Source organism: Ipomoea triloba, chromosome 14, assembly GCF_003576645.1.
Source record: "Ipomoea triloba cultivar NCNSP0323 chromosome 14, ASM357664v1".
Classification (NCBI taxonomy): domain Eukaryota; kingdom Viridiplantae; phylum Streptophyta; class Magnoliopsida; order Solanales; family Convolvulaceae; genus Ipomoea; species Ipomoea triloba.
Window position 1 is genome coordinate 288,057 of NC_044929.1, and position 17,823 is coordinate 305,879.

Sequence of the window (17,823 nt, forward strand, 5' to 3'; positions counted from 1 at the left end):
CCCCCCCCCCCCCACTCTCTCTCTCTCTCTCAAGAATAAATTAAGGGTAGAATGGAAAAATACAAAGCAAAACCAAAAGAAAATAAGATCCCAAATTTGAAATGAGCAGTATACGGAACGCATTTATCTACCTTAATGAGAAATAGACCCCAACATTCCACTGCTTCATAAAATCAGTATATGCAACTTCAGAACGAAACTTGAGCACTTCAGATCTTGATGGACAGTAACCTTGAGAAATAAGAAAACATAAGTAGATTGGTTTTGACTAGTTAACTCTAGACTCGTGAAATGATTTCAACTACCTTCTAAATAAGCCAAAAAATCCAAGCTTGCTTTGTAATTTTTCAAGAACTCTGTAGGCCTTCCAGGAGAAAACACTCCCGGTTTTCCTTTTTGGATGGTAGAGTGAATCTCTTTAAGGATAGAATTTGCAAGGAAGCTCGATACATGTAGGCCTGAGTTTTCTGCATTTGACATTGGAAAAGTTCATTTGAACAAAGCATAACTGGAAAAGAAAACCATACATAAAACTTGTAATGCCTTTTGAGAAGTGGTACGTATCTGTCGTGCACAAGAAAACTCTGGTGCAAATTATCTAAACCAAAATGCAAGAACATTATAATTAAGGAAATAAGCAAAAGCAATCATACCAGTTGATGAAATATCCAGTAAAAATTTACAATCTGCTACAATATATTGCTTGATTTTTTTATAGTCCTGTTCAAGTTCATCTCCAGATGCCCCAGAAACTCCAAGACTATGTGGGATGACTTTTTGGATCAATGGTGCCACAACAGTTGAGCGGAATATATCTTCAGCATTCTTTGTATTATCAATGGCAGCATATGCACGCAAGCAATTGTATACTGCATTTGCATCCCTATGTTCAAGTCCATCTACAAGAGTGTGCCCAAGGCTTGTATCCAATAATGAACTAGCATTCTGTATCCTCTTCTCCATGTTCTCAATGAAAGGCATATTCTGTACTGCCATCACACAGAGAAGTACATAAGTTATCAAAACAACTTGCTAGGTACTTTATTGCAGATAGACAATATAGCTTTCTTGTTAATAGTTTGCTCCGCATGGGCTTAGGGGATAAACACCATAACTTTAGTAATAAATCTTATACTACAACTTATGGACAAATCTGAGAACAAGCTAATCCAGGATCCAATAATTTCGAATCAATCCATTGATATGATGTTTTAAAATTTCAGAACTGTACTTCATAATATCAAGAAGCAGTTAAAACCAATCTATAGCATTCCTGGAGTTGATCCTCAACACAAACAACTAAATAACATTTATACTATGAAGCAGAAGAATACAAAGAGAAAAAAAGGACACCCAACAAAATCAAAGAATGCATTCAAAGAAAACCACAATTGGAATGGGATAAAGTGAAACACAGGGAGATTCAATGTCAGAAAATGGGAGCAAATTCAGACCTGCGCATGAGCTATGTAGAACTTCAGTCTATTCATCTCACTTGCAATTCTCTCAAGATGCATGCTTTGAGTTTCTCTAAGATTCGATCCCTTTTCAGTATGCTGAAATGAGACTCCATTGCTTAAATAACCATTGTCCGCATAATTAGCTATTCCATTTGCCAAATTAGTAGCCGCACTTGGCAATTCCTTGATCAATTTCTCCACCTATATAAAGGATTGTGTGATTCAATTGGATTAGATAGAAACTGAAGTAACTACACTAGCTTCAGTAGAAAGTTCAATTGAAGCTGAAATTCCCTATCCTCACCTTCGACACAACGTGGAAGGTATCGAGCAAGAGCTCCAGAACTTCCCGAGCCTCACCGGCATCGGCGCGCTGCTTGAGCCGCGAGTGAAGAGCGCTGAGCGAGCTTTCCACGGCTTCGCGGAAAGTGGAGATCTTGTGCCGGATCTCGAGCAAGGGGGCACGCATTCGGACAACGGCTGCGTCAACGTCGGTCAATTTGGTGCTGAGGCTGACGAAATCGGCATAGTCGCGGTTGATTAGGTCGACGAGGTCGCGCTGAAGGGAGGAGAGGTGTGACCTGAGCTCCGAACGGAGAGTGTCCAGTGGGACGAATGTGCGGAGGTCCGAAATGTACGTCTCGGCGTCGAAGTCGTCGGAGAGGAACAGCGGAGGGTTTAGCCATTGCGGGGGGTTGGCGTCCGTCGGATCCCCGAATAGGTCGGTGGCGGAGCGCGGCGGAGCTCCTGGAGTCGGTGATCGCTGAGGAGAGTGGAGATCTGTCATTCTTTCTGCAATCGACTCAAAAGTGAACGCAAGGACGTTAGATCTAACTGATAAACTGATGCATTTTTTATTATTTCTTTTTTTTTTCTTTCTAATTTTGTTCTTTTCTTCAATGGACAATAGACGAAAACTATTGGATGCATAATTTTAAAATACACTTTTAGAGTGAGATATAATTTTATTAAATTCATAATAATTTATCCTAATTTGGATAAACTATTTTTCATCAATAAAATGTTGTTAATCTATTTTAATGTATTTTTTGGATTATATATAAGCTAAACATCACCCAAAAAATTATTTTTGTCAAAATGAATGTTAACAAACACATCAAAAAATATCATTGATGAAAATGTCATACCATTATAAACAGCTCTATAGTTATATGTAATATAAAAACATATATGGACATATGATATTGATGTGTTAGAAAAAAATATTTTACTAGTTTATTTTTTATTGGCTTCTATGACGTCAAGATTGTATGTCAAGTATGTTATTAGTATTATGTGTATGTAAATAATAACCTTAATTTTTCTGTATAATTTATATATATGTATATTTTGATTTATTTTGACATTATCCTTTTATCTATTGATAGGATGTCGAATCCCACATTATACTATTTTTAGAAATAACAGAAGTTAGATGTAGTCAAATATATTTATTTATGGAAGATGAATTTTTTTAAAATTGTATATTGTTCAAATTATGTCCAAGGGTATAACTCATCAAAATATATTATCTTTTTAGAGATAATTGCGTCCTTTATTTAATTTAAAAAATGCAAAAGAAAACATTTAAGAGAATGAAAGAATAAAAAAAAAATCAATAATAAACAAATACATCATGGCAAGATTGGCAGCCTAAACACAGCTCCTCCATTACCAATGGGCTTCTATTATATCTTTTTAGCAAAAAGAATATGTATATTTAGCTTATGCATGCCAGAATAGTGGAACTACAAACAAGGGGGCTGTGCCAGGTGTATGAACCAATCAACAAAAAAAGTGAAAATGAAGAGATTTTCATCATTTCCATGCAACAGAGTCAATCTCATCTCTGGCAGATTTGTATAACTCCAGCTTCTTGGCTATGGATTCCCTCCTTGCCATAAGTGAAGGATCTTCATCAAGCATTTTACCCAGCTTCTCCTTCTACACACATAAACACAAGTAAAACACTCTCATCATTTACTTCTTTTTTTTGTAAATATATTCTTTCTAGCTTGCTTCCCTTGCTAAAACTTCCCTTAGCTTCCATACTAAACATAGTTTGATGCCATGTTAACTGACAAAGAAAGATGACCATTTTACCAGAAATAACTGGCAACAGACAAAACTAGGTAACAAACAGACAGTAGCCACATCAAATATGATCATTTTCCTGAAATTCCTCACTCATCATCTTCCATGAAAGCTACATAAGAACTGTAAAATAGAATATAAGGTCTATATATGACCCATGTTTGTTTGGTGGTTTTACCAACAGTAAAATCTTATTCGCATATAGTCTAGCTAGACAAAGTTCAGTTTTACCTCTCTTCTTCCTACATCAGAATAGAACTTATTCAACAGTGATCTCTTAGCCTCGCGAACTTGGCAATATACAACAGCCTTTGGAATAGTATTCTTTAAGGTGTCACAGACCATGTTAACATATGCAGAGACGTTTGAACCTGGCCGGGGCATATGAAAAAAATCATTTTAGACAGTTCATTTGCTCGATAAAAGAAAGCCTTTTGATATTCAATATAGACACATTTAGACAAAAGTTGTTTTTTTTTTTTCATGTGTGGCAAACTTGCAGTCACAAGAAGTAAACACATGTTTTGTTTTGCATGAGTGCATGACTTTCAATATAAAACATGAAGCCAAGCACAACCATTGATTATTAAACAATAGCAAATTGCAGCAATCATAAGTGGTGATAAATATTTTCAGTAATCTAAAAATGAACTGTGGGTTGAAAGTTAACGTCTCACCAATTTTCCTTAGATGATGATCTGTGTAGCGATCTGTATTTGAACTATTTTGGTTTGTGTTTGGATTTTTCTCTGGCTCTGACTGAAGCTTCCTGAAATACTCCACAGTCAGGTAGGAAGATTCCATTTCCACCAGTCTTAGAACTGTCTTACGACTTTCATCACGAAACCTCTCTAGTGCATCATTTGCGGAAGCAGCTATATCAGATTGAAGTGTGGGGAATCTCTTCAATTCCTACATGACCATAAACTGGATTAAAGGAAACTGAGCAGCTTCCTTCATGGCAGATTTTGTTATAGGTATGCAGATAGTATGAACATGAAAGTTAATTGGTCTAACACAGAATAAATTCCAATATAAAAAACTGAAAATAATATATATTCATCCTTTAGCTCATAAGGAAAGTAAAAATATTATAAAGGGAGGACAAGAATCATCAATAGTAGCAATGTGAAATATACTAGGAGTATTTGATTATTGTCACCCGTCTCCATATTCAGGTCCTGACTGCAATTTTTCTTTCTTTTAAATTTTGAAATCAAAAGAGGAGAATATTTGAAAGCCAAATTGCTCTTAAATTGTCAGCATTTTCAATACCTACAGAGTTCTTTCCAGAGAGCACTTCAAAAAAACAAATAGAATTAACGTACCTCTGTTTCTGCAATGGACTTCCTCACCAATTCTTTAAGAATGAAGTGCACCTTATAATACACAAATGGTAAAGAAATTAAACACTTCAAATTTAGATAATTGAACTTTCACCCAATATCAATAATCCATTATGCAATGGTAAAAAGCACAATTTGCATATAAACCACAACGAATAAGAATAAATCAACTATGGAAGGATAAGAATCCTACCGCATCAACAGAAGCTTCAGCAGGGCCCTTGAAGTATCCAAGACATCCATCAATCAATCTCCTGTATCCTTGTTCAGGAGCAATCAGGTGAGGCTGATAACCATCTGCCTCACTAATGACTTTCTTAACATTATTCAATGACAGGTGGCGATCTAGCGGAAGTTTTTTCATTGCAGCTGGAAGCTGATTGTCAAAAACGCCATATATCCTATCACCACCTGGCCTCCTGAGACAATTCTGATCCTCATTACATACTTGAAAATTAAATGAAATCAAATAACCAAAAGAGCTACCATAGTGGACCTAACATAAAAAATATTTTAGTTAGTTGTGGTCAGCTGAAGCAACTTTAAAAAGTCATATGATGGTAATAGTTTGACATTCTAGAATTTCCTATCATGTTACCAATAAATTGAACACATATCAAGTGAGATATGCATTGATTTGAAGTAGATGCAACTTAAAAGTTAATTGGAGACCCATGCAAAACAATAATGAAAGAATACTTCATTTCAGAACACAGGGAAACAGAATAACTATGCTATATTTCATTAAAACATTAACAAAATAATTGTTGAAAAATCCCTGATGATGGTGGGAAGAAAGAAGAGAAAACTGAATTTCAATGAGGGTGATGCTAAGCTTGGTTATTGCGGAATATATTTTAGGTTTCAGATTTAGGTCTTATTTTGAGTTGAACAAGCTGTCTGTTCAGACTACTTATATTTAAAATCAAGCATTTTGAGTACTTTTCAATCAGTCAGTCAAAACAATATTCAAACTTTGAGAAAAATGAAGGAAAATGTGTAATACCCTCCATCTAGGTGTTCTCTAAATATGCGATCAAATGCACGACACATTTGCAAAATTGTGTACAGCTGTGCCTGCAAACAGAAACAAGCTTGTAGCTTATTCAAAGAAGATTCCTGCCCAAAACTGGGCTTACTTTGGTAAAATAACTGATATTCTGGATTTTGTGTCTGTTACCCCTCCATCTACACCAATAGGCCTTCCAATACGATCTAACTCTGCATTAAGCTCATCGATAGTCTTATTTATTAATGCAATGATACCTGGTATGCGCTGCCTAATGACAACCTCCAAATGCTAAACATCATGAAGAGTAAAATTTCAATGTAAGTATTCCGGAAAGCATCATTATATATAGCCTAAGAACAGAACTTAACAATAAAAAAAATATAAATTTAGGAGAGGAACCTGTGAGAGAAGTTTTGCAAGATACTCAGAACCCATTTTATGTGCCAGATGTCCATATTCAGGACTAGATTCAAAATACTCTTGTTCCTTACGACGGGCATACATCATGTCAACATTCTTATTGATATCAGCCTGTGAACGATTCACGATTCCAACCCATGGATGTTGGAGCCTATATGATCTACCTTCAAGTACCTTAAAAAATGAAAAAAAAAAAAAACAAACAAACAAATAAAGAACACAAGAGAAGAAACATTGCTAATGTGAAGAAATAAAAAAAAACATTAGCGAGGCAAAGATCATATCCTAAAATGATTATCTCATCTGACAAGAGAATAGCCTTAAAACTTCTATAGATCATACATCCAAGGCATTTGTTCCTTGATCCATCAGATCTAGTTTAGTTAACACTCCAAATGTCCTTTCTCCTGGAAAAGAAGGCACATAAATATTAGAATTCTAAATAAATATTAGACTAGAAAGCAATTCAGAATGGCATAAGTGAGAATAAAAGAATATATTAATATATTAATCTATTATGTTATGGAAAGATATTGTACCCGAAGGATCAACTTCTCTTGCAAGCTTTATAGCATCAGAAGTTGCAATGTCTTGGTTGGCTGGAGAAATAGCCAAAATGATGCAATTGGGCTAGGGAGAGAGATATATATAAACAAGGAGATACAGTTTAGACAATTTGTTACTATCCCCCAAAGGAAGAAAGAAGTAAAGGGCAATACATCTTTTGCTATTTGAATAGGGGAAGATGCAAAAACATGTCTTAACAGAAACAACTAATGATAAACAGTGTTGCATTCTGTACTTAACATGCCAAGGAACAAAGTGACAAAAAAACAAATAAGACTTTGTGAATAAGTGAAACAAAAGATCAGGATACACACAGGATTCTATTTTGAAACTAATACATATGAATATATAGAATGAATGAAATAACTATTTACCCATATCAAGATTTATTGATATTGCAGTATCTGGTAAATGATCACTTTAACAGGAAGATTTTCTAGGAATTAGCATCAGCTGATTTATATGGATTTCTTGGCTGTTAGGGGTTACTAATTTTGTGCTTGGGATGTGTATCTTTGGCTATAAAAGACATAGTTGATACACGTCTTAAGCATTATCATATCTCTCTTGATTTCAAGAGGGCCTCTAATATGAGCATTTTGCAATATTCATTAAGGTCTTAAACTAAATAATGTAAAGGATAATGGCTAGAAACTATTCCAGGGAATTTGTAATTTGTACTCACAATACTAGTGAGAGCTGAGGATACCCTCAATCTTTCTGACCGTAAAAAGATTGTCCCCCTAAGAGTTCTTAAGACATTCTAAGGTTGCTCGTAAGAATACTATGAACAGATCAGTATGACCTTGGTTTAACACTTCCATAATAGTTCAAATGCAAAATCTCAATTCACCTCCTATGGCTTGCTTTCTCACTTATTTCTGTCCTAAATGACATTCATTCTACATATTGCCATTATTGGAGCTACCATCATTAGACTTATAAATTTTTACGCATTTCTTCATAATATTTCACAAGCTTATTAGGCAGAATTTTACCAGTTTATGCACCATGCAAACTTTTTTTTGAAAATTAATTTGAATTTAAAAAAGTTACACATATTGGGTTCACCTATCCTCACAATGTGAAAATCAACAGTGCTAAATTGCAGCTCTTACGAATGCTCCTGAAAATAGTTGTCTAGATTGTTTCCAGTCTACTGAAGCTAGAAACTCTTAATACCTTCTCCACATAGGAACGAACCATCCCTTCAATATCCTCTACAATACTGTCTGGCTGCCCCTCTGAGATTTAAGAAATATGGTGGTCCAATGTCAGCTATAGTTAACATAATGTATCACTCAAAGAAGACATTTATTCTTTTACTGCAACTAAGGAAAACTAATGATTCAGTGCTCACCTACAGCAACCTTCGTCAGTCCGGGAAGATCAATGAGGGTTAAGTTTACCACTGCAAAACAAAACCCATTTTCAATAGTGATGCATCCTAGAGGGGATTTAAAAGTTTTGTGCTTAAGGAAAATGTACATTAAATGATTAAAAGATATACGAGAAATCCAGTAATAGGTAGGAAAAAATAGCCAGTGAGTTACAAAGAGTTACCCTTAGACAAATTATTTTCTTAAACAAAGAGAGAGAGAGAGAAGTAGGAGAAAGCAGCTCAATAGAAATGTTACAAGAAATGTGGTTGCCATTTTGCCAAATGTAACCGTGTTTCAATGGTAGCTACATGCTGTGAGCTATCAACTCTCCTGTTATTACTATTGCTCCTAAAGAGTCTGCCACAGTGAATTTATTTTATTTTATTTTATTTTTAAACATGGCAATACAAACCATTAGGAGAATAAATGCTCAGGTGAATTGGGACATTTGAGATTTGTTTTGTCTTCCCTGTAATGCGATCTGTCTCATCTGCAATCTCTTGCCTCACAGTAGCTGCATTGTCATTAAAGAATTATAAATATAGAAAGCATACAAGATATGAGTCAGATGGATTTGATTGTCTTTGATGATAAATGAGTAACCAAAAATAAAATAAAATCAATTCATTAACCAGATCAAAGTTATTATCTGGTACAATACATATGCTTGATTGTAAACCTAGGGAATATTTTACAAAGGAAATTCTTTCAGGTATCATTTAGAATTTCAAGATATTTGATTTTGTCTGTAGCTTGCTTCAGGCATATACCTCAAAAATATACAACCAATGTTACAGAATAAAGAAATAAATAAAATCACTAGAGAGAAGGAGAGAAATATATTATGGAGTACTTGTCAATTTCTACTTACCAAAATCAGAAAATCTTTTTTTAGGAGCATGAAGAAACTCTGCATATTCAGCTCCTCCCTCAGTCTTATGGAGTTGCAGCACCAATGGCCTCCTTGTAACAATGCCTTTGCAGAAAAAAAAAATTATGAAAATAAAAATATACATTAAAGATTCCAACAAGAAACTGTCCAAACTCCATTGCTGTACAAGAACCCCAGGGCACATATAACTTGGCATACTAGGAAAGCCATGGCTCACAATTGGCATTTCTATGGAGATTTACTTCAACAGCATTGAACATTACAATGATGAGCATTCACTAAAAACACAAGTGCTCAACAAGCTTAATGAGTTGTGGCCAATGATAAAATTTTCCTTCTTCACTAACTGTTACTCATAACTAGATTTTTTTATTTAAAAAAAAAAAAAAAAAAAAAAAAGCAAGCCCAATTTGAAATTACTAAAATTGATAACCTAAATAGAACTAGGAGGAACAACTTGGGCTAATAGCTTCGATTTCTATTAAGCCATTTCAATTACTTGATTGCATAAATTATGACTCAAATAAGTTTTTTATTGCAAATTTGCTGAAAAGGGAAATATACTATAGCTTATTTTTACCTATGACAAAGATAAATTGGGTATTTGGTATATGCAATCCCAAAAATGTTAAGAAATAGTCGGCTGAAGCCAAGATATTGGATTAAATCACAAAATATGAATGGCCTAGTAGTACTAAATAGTTTCTAATATGACTAACTCAATATTTTTTTTTGAGGAATGACTAACTCAATATTATTCACACTAGCATTGCACATTATACCAGGAGCCACCGAGCCTTAGGCAATGGTGCATCAGGTTTGTATGGAATGCTCTTGAGCTTGAGCTCAATATTCAGCATCCTAATGTGCATCACAATTGAACTAAATGCTCTATCATTTTCTGAACTGAATACAGATTGACGGAGCATAATTGACCGAAAAATATAATTACCCGATCCACGAGGTAGAAAATCTCTCCCGACAACGCTTTCCAGCACTGATGATTTCCCAGAACTCTGATCAATTCAACAACAACAAACAAAAATTGAGAAAAGAAACTCCCATAGAAACGAAAATGTCGTAGAAGAAAAAGTGGAGATGCAGGGACCTGGCCTCCAACGACGGCGACTGAAGGAAGGGCTTCCCAGAGGGAGCCTTCGCCGCCGTGATCTCCCAAGACAGTGCAGGCTCGTTGGATTCTGTTGACCAGTCCGATCAGGCTCTCCATTCTCGCCATTGTTGTAAATTTTTTGAAAGAACACAGTGAAGAAGAATTGAAGGATGAAAAAATGGAATTCTAATGGGCTAATAGAATTTTGTCAAGGAAGATGATGCGATTCGGCGCGGAGGAAACTGAAAAAACGGTTAGTCGTTGTCACGCTACCTTCTTTCAATATTTTCTCAATTTTTTTAGCTTAAAAAATTAATGCACCTACTGTCAACGTTTAATTCTGTAATCACCCATTTAGAATGATAATAATATGTCATCTCACTATGAGAACAGAACACTAGTGATTGATTATGATTTGGAACTAAGTCTAAAATTTTATAATTACCAAATTAATAATTTAACTAGTTTTGTTCTCATACGATACAGACTAATTTATAATAATTTTTAAAAAATAAAATAATAGCACAAATAGATAAAATAATTGATTAACTATTATGTAATCTGACGACATTTCAACTATTATTTTAAATGGCGGCCATAGGTTTGAAACTTGTTTTAGAAAACAAAAACTAAAATAAAATAAAATAATTGAGTGTGTAGTAGGCTAGTAGCCAGAGCAATAGATTCAATCATTCAATGAATCAATGTTATTAAAGTATTTTTAAAATATTTTTCATCTGTTTGTAGGAGGAAAAGGAAAAAGATAGACAGTAACATTTACAGAAAGCGAGGCCAGCAGAGCAGAGTCCTACAATCCTTCATCCCTCCTCCCGGCTTCAATCAGCTCTAGCTCACTTCAGTAACGGTGCGGATCAAACAGCGGTAAAGCTGTTTATCTCTCTCTCTCTATGTATATATGTATATAATAAATTCATATTATAACATTTATAGTTCTAGACTAGACTAGACTAGACTAGAGTAGAATGAACTATATCTCACTTAGCTTGTTGGCCGACTTCTGCTGTTTATCTGAAGCTGATTTCGAATAGTTTTGAGTTTTAATTTGGATTTCTGTCAAATTCTATGGGGTTATAGTTGAATTTTGGAGGTTTTGTCTACAAATGCTCTGATATGTGTTTCTTCTTGCTAATATGGATGTGGAATGCGTACTATGGGAGACAAATGAAGAAATCTATGTAATTAAGGAAACTTCAGCAAACAGATTTGAGAAGAGAACTAGAACTTTATTTTAGGAGTGGAGGTGATGTCTATCACTACTAAGATCTAAATAGGAAGAATTAAACTTGAGCTGGGATAAGGAAAAATGTTAAGAAAGAAATCTTTGAAGTACATTTTGAGTAAATTTATTTGGGTATCTTTTGGAAAGTTTTCTGATATACTTGAAATTTTTTATTCATATCTTATATGTTTACTGATGTCTTGATTGTCACAAAGCAGACACCAATCAGCTTTTCAATTATTACACTCGGAAAAATTAGCACTTGAAATGTTTATGTAGTTGTGCAAAATTGGACTGCTGTTTGAAAGAAATATGTAACATAGGGTTTAAGGTGTAGTTTGATGTTAAGCTACGTTCATTTCTAGGTAGTAGACCTGGGTTTGATTCTCATCACCTCCATCCCCTATCATATTTACAAAATTTTCTTGGTAACTCTTTTGACTATTGTTGTCCTATGCCATCAGATTTTATCTGATCCCTGTCCAAAATGATTACAATCCCGTATTTCACTGCTTTGACCACCTTCTTCAGCTATGTCCTCCTCTTTGCATTTGGCCAATTGCGTGACTTTTTCAGAAAAGCCATTCATTGGTATGACTCCAGAAATCTTCAGGTACCTTTGCATACATTTCTACGCATTATATATTTATGTTTACACGCACATGTGCACACATCTGTGTGCACTTGAGATGATTATAATGTTTCTAAAATTGAATTTTGAAGTTCATATGTATTTTTTGCTCATTCTTCTAGGGATATGCTCCAATTTGCTTAGGGCTTGAAGATTTCTACATCCGCCGGTTGTATCTTCGGATTCAAGTATATCTTTTCTAATTTTATTTTGTTGTATATTGAAGGATGATTCATTGGATAAAAACAAAAGCTTTTCCATTTGATTTTCCTCCCTGAAGCTTGCCAACATGTTGAAATTCATTCATTTATTCCATCAACTTATAGGACTGTTTTGGACGACCAATTTCAAGTCCTCCTGATGCTTGGTTTGATGTGGTGGAGCGTGTGTCTAATGATAACAATAAAACTCTAAAGTGAGTACTGATTATATTTACTAGTTTAAACTTTTCTTATTAATTTTCCCTTTGTTTCTTTAGTTTTATGACAACCAATTAAATGCATCTATGCAGGCGTACCTTGAAAATTACCAAGTGCCTTAACTTGGGATCATATAACTATCTTGGTTTTGCTGCATCTGATGAATATTGCACACCTCGTGTGATTGAGTCCATGAGAAAATTTTCTCCAAGCACTTGTAGTAGCCGTGTAGAAGGAGGTATGCTTAGTATATTGGGAAACTATTATCACTTACCTTTTTTAGAGAGGAAAGGAGTAAGGACTACTTTTAAATCTGCTTATTGGTGAACTAATTTAAGTTTTCAGGCACACTGTCAATACACACTGAACTGGAGGAATGCGTTGCTAATTTTGTTAGAAAACCAGCTGCTATAGTTTTTGGCATGGGCTATGTAACAAACTCAGCAATTCTTCCTGTCTTGATTCGAAAGGTATCTCATCAGATGCTAATGTAAGCATAATTTTTCTTTCATTTGAACTGTTTCTATTAGCATTGTAATTTACCATCATTAATTTTCAGGGTGGCTTGATTATCAGTGATTCTCTAAACCACAACTCTATTGTTAATGGTGCTCGAGGCTCTGGAGCTACTATTCGTGTCTTCCAACATAACAGTAAGTTTGTGAATAATGTTTGAATTTGTTGTTGTTCTTCTTGGTTTGCAAAAAGGTCTTTCTCTCCTTTTCCCACTTATATATCGTGTTTATACTTCACCATCTTCAGCACCCTCCCACTTGGAGAATGTTTTGAGAGAACAAATTGGTGAAGGACAACCCAGAACACATAGGCCTTGGAAGAAGATAATTGTTGTAGTGGAGGGCATATACAGCATGGAAGGGGAACTCTGCAAGCTTCTTGAGATTGTTGCCATATGCAAGAAATACAAGGTAAGTGCATCGTTAAGTATATTTTAGTTTATGTTAGTTGAGAACTGTTAAGAAGCATATTATTGTATGGTATTTGACCTGAATATTACAACCCTAAATAATTCCCCTTTTATTTTCCAACCACCTGGCAAGAAAGAAATAATGAAGAGTTGATTTCAATATTTCCTGTTAAGTCTGATGAATTTCTTGTAGATCTTTACTTGGGCAGTTTTATTGCTTTTATGATGGTGCAGGCATATGTTTATTTGGATGAAGCTCATAGCATTGGAGCAATTGGCAAAACTGGAAGGGGTGTTTGTGAGCTCTTAGGAGTTGACACAGCAGATGTGGATGTCATGATGGGAACTTTCACAAAATCATTTGGATCCTGTGGTGGTTATATTGCTGGATCCAAGGTTTTTTTCTTAATATTACCTTTTAATAATCTGTTTAGAGCCATCCAAATAAAGATTTTTTTTTAAATATAAAATTTATTTTCAGCAGTTTTCTTATGTAGTTGATATCCTTCAAGTTTTAGTTGTGGTTGGGTTAAAATATTATTGCATTTTCAACTATCTTTAACATTTTATGCCATAATTTCAGGAACTGATTCAATATCTCAAGCACACATGCCCTGCTCATTTGTATGCAACATCAATATCACCTCCTGCTGCCCAACAAATTATTTCTGCCATAAAAGTTATCCTTGGACAAGACGGCTCTAGTAGAGGTTTGAGAATTTCTTCGGTTCTTCCACCAAGCAACTTCTCATTATAGGGCATATCATTACTTAAAATTATGTGATTATCAAATACTTAGAATTTTGGCTTCTCATAACTAAAGCAGCATTGTTAATATAGGGGCTCAAAAACTAGCCCGTATACGAGAGAACAACAACTTTTTCCGAACTGAACTGCAGAAAATGGGATTTGAGGTCCTGGGAGATAACGATTCACCTGTAATGCCCATAATGCTCTACAATCCAGCAAAAATACCTGCCTTTTCACGGGAGTGTCTCAAACAGAATGTAAGCTTTATTCTCTCCTATTAATAGTAATATGAAGCTTTTAGTTTTTACCTTTTAGTTTCCAGTTCGCTCTGCTTTGATGGCAAACCACTAACCTTTAGTTTACATATAGGTGGCTGTGGTTACAGTTGCTTTTCCAGCAACTCCTCTACTATTGGCTAGAGCACGAATATGCATTTCTGCTGCTCACACAAGGGAAGACCTTCTCAAAGCATTGGAGGTTACAATTACACCTCTTTATTACTTCATTCTATAATCGATTTCAGTTATGGCCACTAGAATTTACTGCTCGTGTTCAAAATTTGAGAAGATTGGTCCCCCAACTATTTGGAAAAATATATAATTGTACATAAATGTGTAATACCCACTTCCTTATATATAGAATTATACTTTGTTTATTAAGTTAAGTCAACAAGTCAAAGGTTATTAAAGTTGGATATTATATGAAATTACTATACTACCCTTCATTTCCCTTAAAGGTTAAGAAACCAATTGGTCTTGGATAAACATATATATCCCATTTGAAAGAAGATAAAGGGAGTTTCTAGAGAGATAAGGGAAGAAAAAATTTTGAAGCTTTGATCTCCATCTTCTTCAAGCTTATGTCACAAGTAATTTTTGGAGTATTCTAGGTAAGTTTGACCTCCACATTTCACTCTTTTTGAGTTGGGTTTATCATTGGAGCCCTAAGATTGATGTTTTGAAAATGTTAGTGATTTTGACAAGGAGTATTTGGGTGAGCTAAATAGCTAAGATTTGGATGTGTTTAGGTAAGTGGTTAACTCTTCTCTCCTTATTTTGCAAAACCCATAACTTATTTGGAATCTCTACCAATTGGAATACCCATTTTAGGGTTAGTTTGAGTTAACAATACGTTGGGCTTTTGATATAGTATGACTCAAGCTATTTATGATTGTTAAAGTGTGAGTTCACTATTATGCGATTTATGAGTTATTATTATTAATTTTTAAGTATATGTTTGAAGAAGTGCTATGATATGTTTTTGGACTATTAAACTTGATTATAGATATCTTTGGGCATGCCTAAGTATGGATTTTGTGAATAGGTGAACATGACCTTTTGGACTTTAATTGTAAGTGTGATTTGTACTAAGGGGTTTTGCTATAAGAGAGGATCAAGTAAGTTATTTGGCAATTATTAGTTTATGAAGTCAGATTTGTTTTGCCAAGTTATGAGCTATACGGATTTCATATTACTTTTGGATATGCACTTTGTTATGTGGTGTATGTTAAGGAAACGATTTTGCTACAATGGGCTATTTGATTATAAGAATTATTTGGAATGTTTGACCAAACTCATGAGGCAACCTACAATTTGTATTTGTTTTGTTCGGCTTGGAACGTTCCTAAATGCTCATTCCGAATCGTCGAGCTTGACTCATTCCGAATTGTCGAGTCTTTACTTTTGAATTATTTGTTGGAACGTTCCATCCGGCTCATTCCGAATCGTCGAACCTGACTCATTCCGAATCGTCGAACCTGACTCATTCCGAATCGTCGAACCTGACTCATTCCAAATCGTCGAGTCTTTTTAGATCATTATACCGATAATGGCCTATGCCACAAGGTATAATGGTGGGAGTAGGTTGCCAATGAGTCATGGGTTAAAGAATGATTTGAGCTTTGAAAGTATTGTGTTATAAAGTAATGTTGATGCCCATGTAGCTAAAGCTAAAGTTTCTATTTTGAAGAACCTGTGTATGGTATGATGGAAATATATGACTTCGATACAGTTTGAAGATCGTGATTTGCACCTATTATTCTATTAAATTACTATAAAGCTTATTGTTGTTTTAAGGTTACTTGATCCGGGGTTGAGAAGAGTATCACTTACTGGGCATTAGCTCATTATTTGTATTTTCCTCATGTTTCAGAGTAGTTAAGGATATGTGAATAGCACGTGGCACAAGTGGTGGGGTCTCGAAGGTGAGTTGTGAAACTAGGAGACTTAGTCCTAGTATTGGAGCATATCACGAGCTTTTGGTTATTTGGATATTCCCTTTGACCCTTTATATTTATGGTAAACCATTGTGCTTGGTTTTGGTGCTTGTGATGCATTTTTGGACATATTACTCTTGATTGTAAATATTTAGTAGTGATGAATTGATGCGTTTGGGAAGAACTAGTTCTTCGTTGTGGAATTATTATGTATTCGAGAGTTGTTATGGATGTTTCGAGAGGTATGTATGGTTAGGCTTCGTATTGTTACAGGTTTTCACGTAACGATACGGCCGGGTCATGTCCTAGAAGTGGGGCGTGACAAAATGTCTCCTCCCCTGACCAAGCAATGAAAATTGGGCAAAAATGGTTCAATAGTTAGTATAGTCTCAGAGAAATTGGCATTCCATTACTATGATGATCAATAGTTAGTATAGTTCTCCAAATTGGAATTCAGGGACTAAAATTAGAATAACCAGAGTCTGGGTAATAATCCTGGAACCACATGCATTCTTCTTTTCATATTGATGAGTAAGTTGTGTTATTGTGACAGGTTATCAGCAGAGTTGGTGATATGGTTGGCATTAAATACTTTCCTGCTGACTCCTATAAACAACAGTTGGAAGAAAATAGAGTTATGCAGGACTGAATTATTATATGTGAGTGTACATTCCCAATGTTGTTTTGCTTCAATTGGATATTGAAATCTAAAAGGAGTCCAAAAATTGTGTTTAGTGTGAATGCTTACTGTAAGATGTACATATATTGTCATTAAAAAGAAATGGTGATTGTCAAAATCTAAAGCTCATGCATGTGTTGCCTTTTGCTGCTAGCTTGTGTTGATTCTTGTCAATACCTTCTCCGTTGAACCTGTCGCATGGGATTTTCCTAGTTCGATTTACTTCACCTATGTAGTTTGTGGGCTATTATAAAAGAGCAGATTTTATTCTATGCACACTTTCATGTAGTGATTGCGAATTTTTCTCGTCATTAAAAAAAATTTAAGTTGATAGTTGTCTTACAGAATTGACTTCGTTAGTCCTGATTTTCTCTTGGTGATTTAGCTTGGTACGGAATGAGCAAATGTATGCTGTTTTTAGCCTAGAAATCTAGTCAGTTTTAATTAAAGAAATATTACATTTGCTCTTACTTTTAATTTTAATTCACTTTTTATTCTTTCCTTATGCAGCACAATACGATTAAATTTTAGATATAAATAATTTGTACTGCCAAAAGACCTTGTGGTCAAGTGGCATAGCTGTGGCCCTCCCAAGTGAGAGGTCACAGGTTTGATCCCCTTTGGTACACAAATTGGGTATAATAAGATTTATAGATCGGTCTTTGATTGTGAATAATTTT

At 34.8% G+C, this 17,823-nt stretch overlaps 3 protein-coding genes across 5 annotated transcripts in view; 1 reads left to right on the plus strand and 2 right to left on the minus strand.

Annotated features, from left to right (window-relative positions):
- LOC116004655 (conserved oligomeric Golgi complex subunit 2) overlaps window positions 1-2,290 on the minus strand; it is a 5,373-nt gene extending 3,083 nt beyond the window's left edge. The window contains exons 1-5 of the mRNA XM_031244787.1: window positions 1,765-2,290; window positions 1,455-1,661; window positions 654-984; window positions 306-467; window positions 132-231 (exon numbers count right to left, since the gene is read on the minus strand). Coding sequence (XP_031100647.1) covers window positions 132-231; window positions 306-467; window positions 654-984; window positions 1,455-1,661; window positions 1,765-2,247 — 1,283 coding nt within the window. The 5' untranslated portion in view covers window positions 2,248-2,290. The remainder of the gene's footprint in view (window positions 1-131; window positions 232-305; window positions 468-653; window positions 985-1,454; window positions 1,662-1,764) is intronic.
- Window positions 2,291-3,132: 842 nt separating this feature from the next.
- LOC116004918 (dynamin-related protein 1C) lies at window positions 3,133-10,414 on the minus strand. The gene is made up of 16 exons (XM_031245122.1): window positions 10,282-10,414; window positions 10,126-10,189; window positions 9,153-9,257; window positions 8,694-8,795; window positions 8,260-8,310; window positions 8,082-8,143; window positions 6,872-6,962; window positions 6,675-6,739; window positions 6,312-6,506; window positions 6,081-6,200; window positions 5,907-5,977; window positions 5,094-5,319; window positions 4,883-4,933; window positions 4,232-4,466; window positions 3,786-3,925; window positions 3,133-3,404 (listed from the first exon to the last, which is right to left on the minus strand). The coding sequence occupies exons 1-16, from the start codon at window positions 10,408-10,410 to the stop codon at window positions 3,279-3,281; spliced, it is 1,833 nt and encodes a 610-aa protein (XP_031100982.1). The 5' UTR covers window positions 10,411-10,414; the 3' UTR covers window positions 3,133-3,278.
- Window positions 10,415-11,017: 603 nt separating this feature from the next.
- LOC116005292 (long chain base biosynthesis protein 2a-like) lies at window positions 11,018-17,296 on the plus strand. 3 transcript variants are annotated; one of them, XM_031245559.1, is made up of 14 exons: window positions 11,018-11,166; window positions 11,989-12,137; window positions 12,278-12,343; window positions 12,482-12,570; window positions 12,667-12,812; window positions 12,920-13,044; window positions 13,134-13,227; window positions 13,337-13,500; window positions 13,734-13,895; window positions 14,083-14,209; window positions 14,340-14,506; window positions 14,619-14,726; window positions 16,401-16,452; window positions 17,018-17,296. In XM_031245559.1, exons 2-13 carry the CDS (start codon window positions 12,012-12,014, stop codon window positions 16,407-16,409), a joined length of 1,383 nt encoding a protein of 460 aa, XP_031101419.1. In that variant the 5' UTR covers window positions 11,018-11,166; window positions 11,989-12,011; the 3' UTR covers window positions 16,410-16,452; window positions 17,018-17,296. The 3 variants fall into 3 exon arrangements, with proteins under 3 accessions (XP_031101419.1, XP_031101417.1, XP_031101418.1); XM_031245557.1 differs by lacking the exon at window positions 16,401-16,452 and having other exon boundaries at window positions 11,019-11,166; window positions 17,018-17,272; XM_031245558.1 differs by lacking the exon at window positions 16,401-16,452 and having other exon boundaries at window positions 11,030-11,149; window positions 17,018-17,272.
- The last annotated feature ends 527 nt before the right edge of the window (window positions 17,297-17,823 follow it).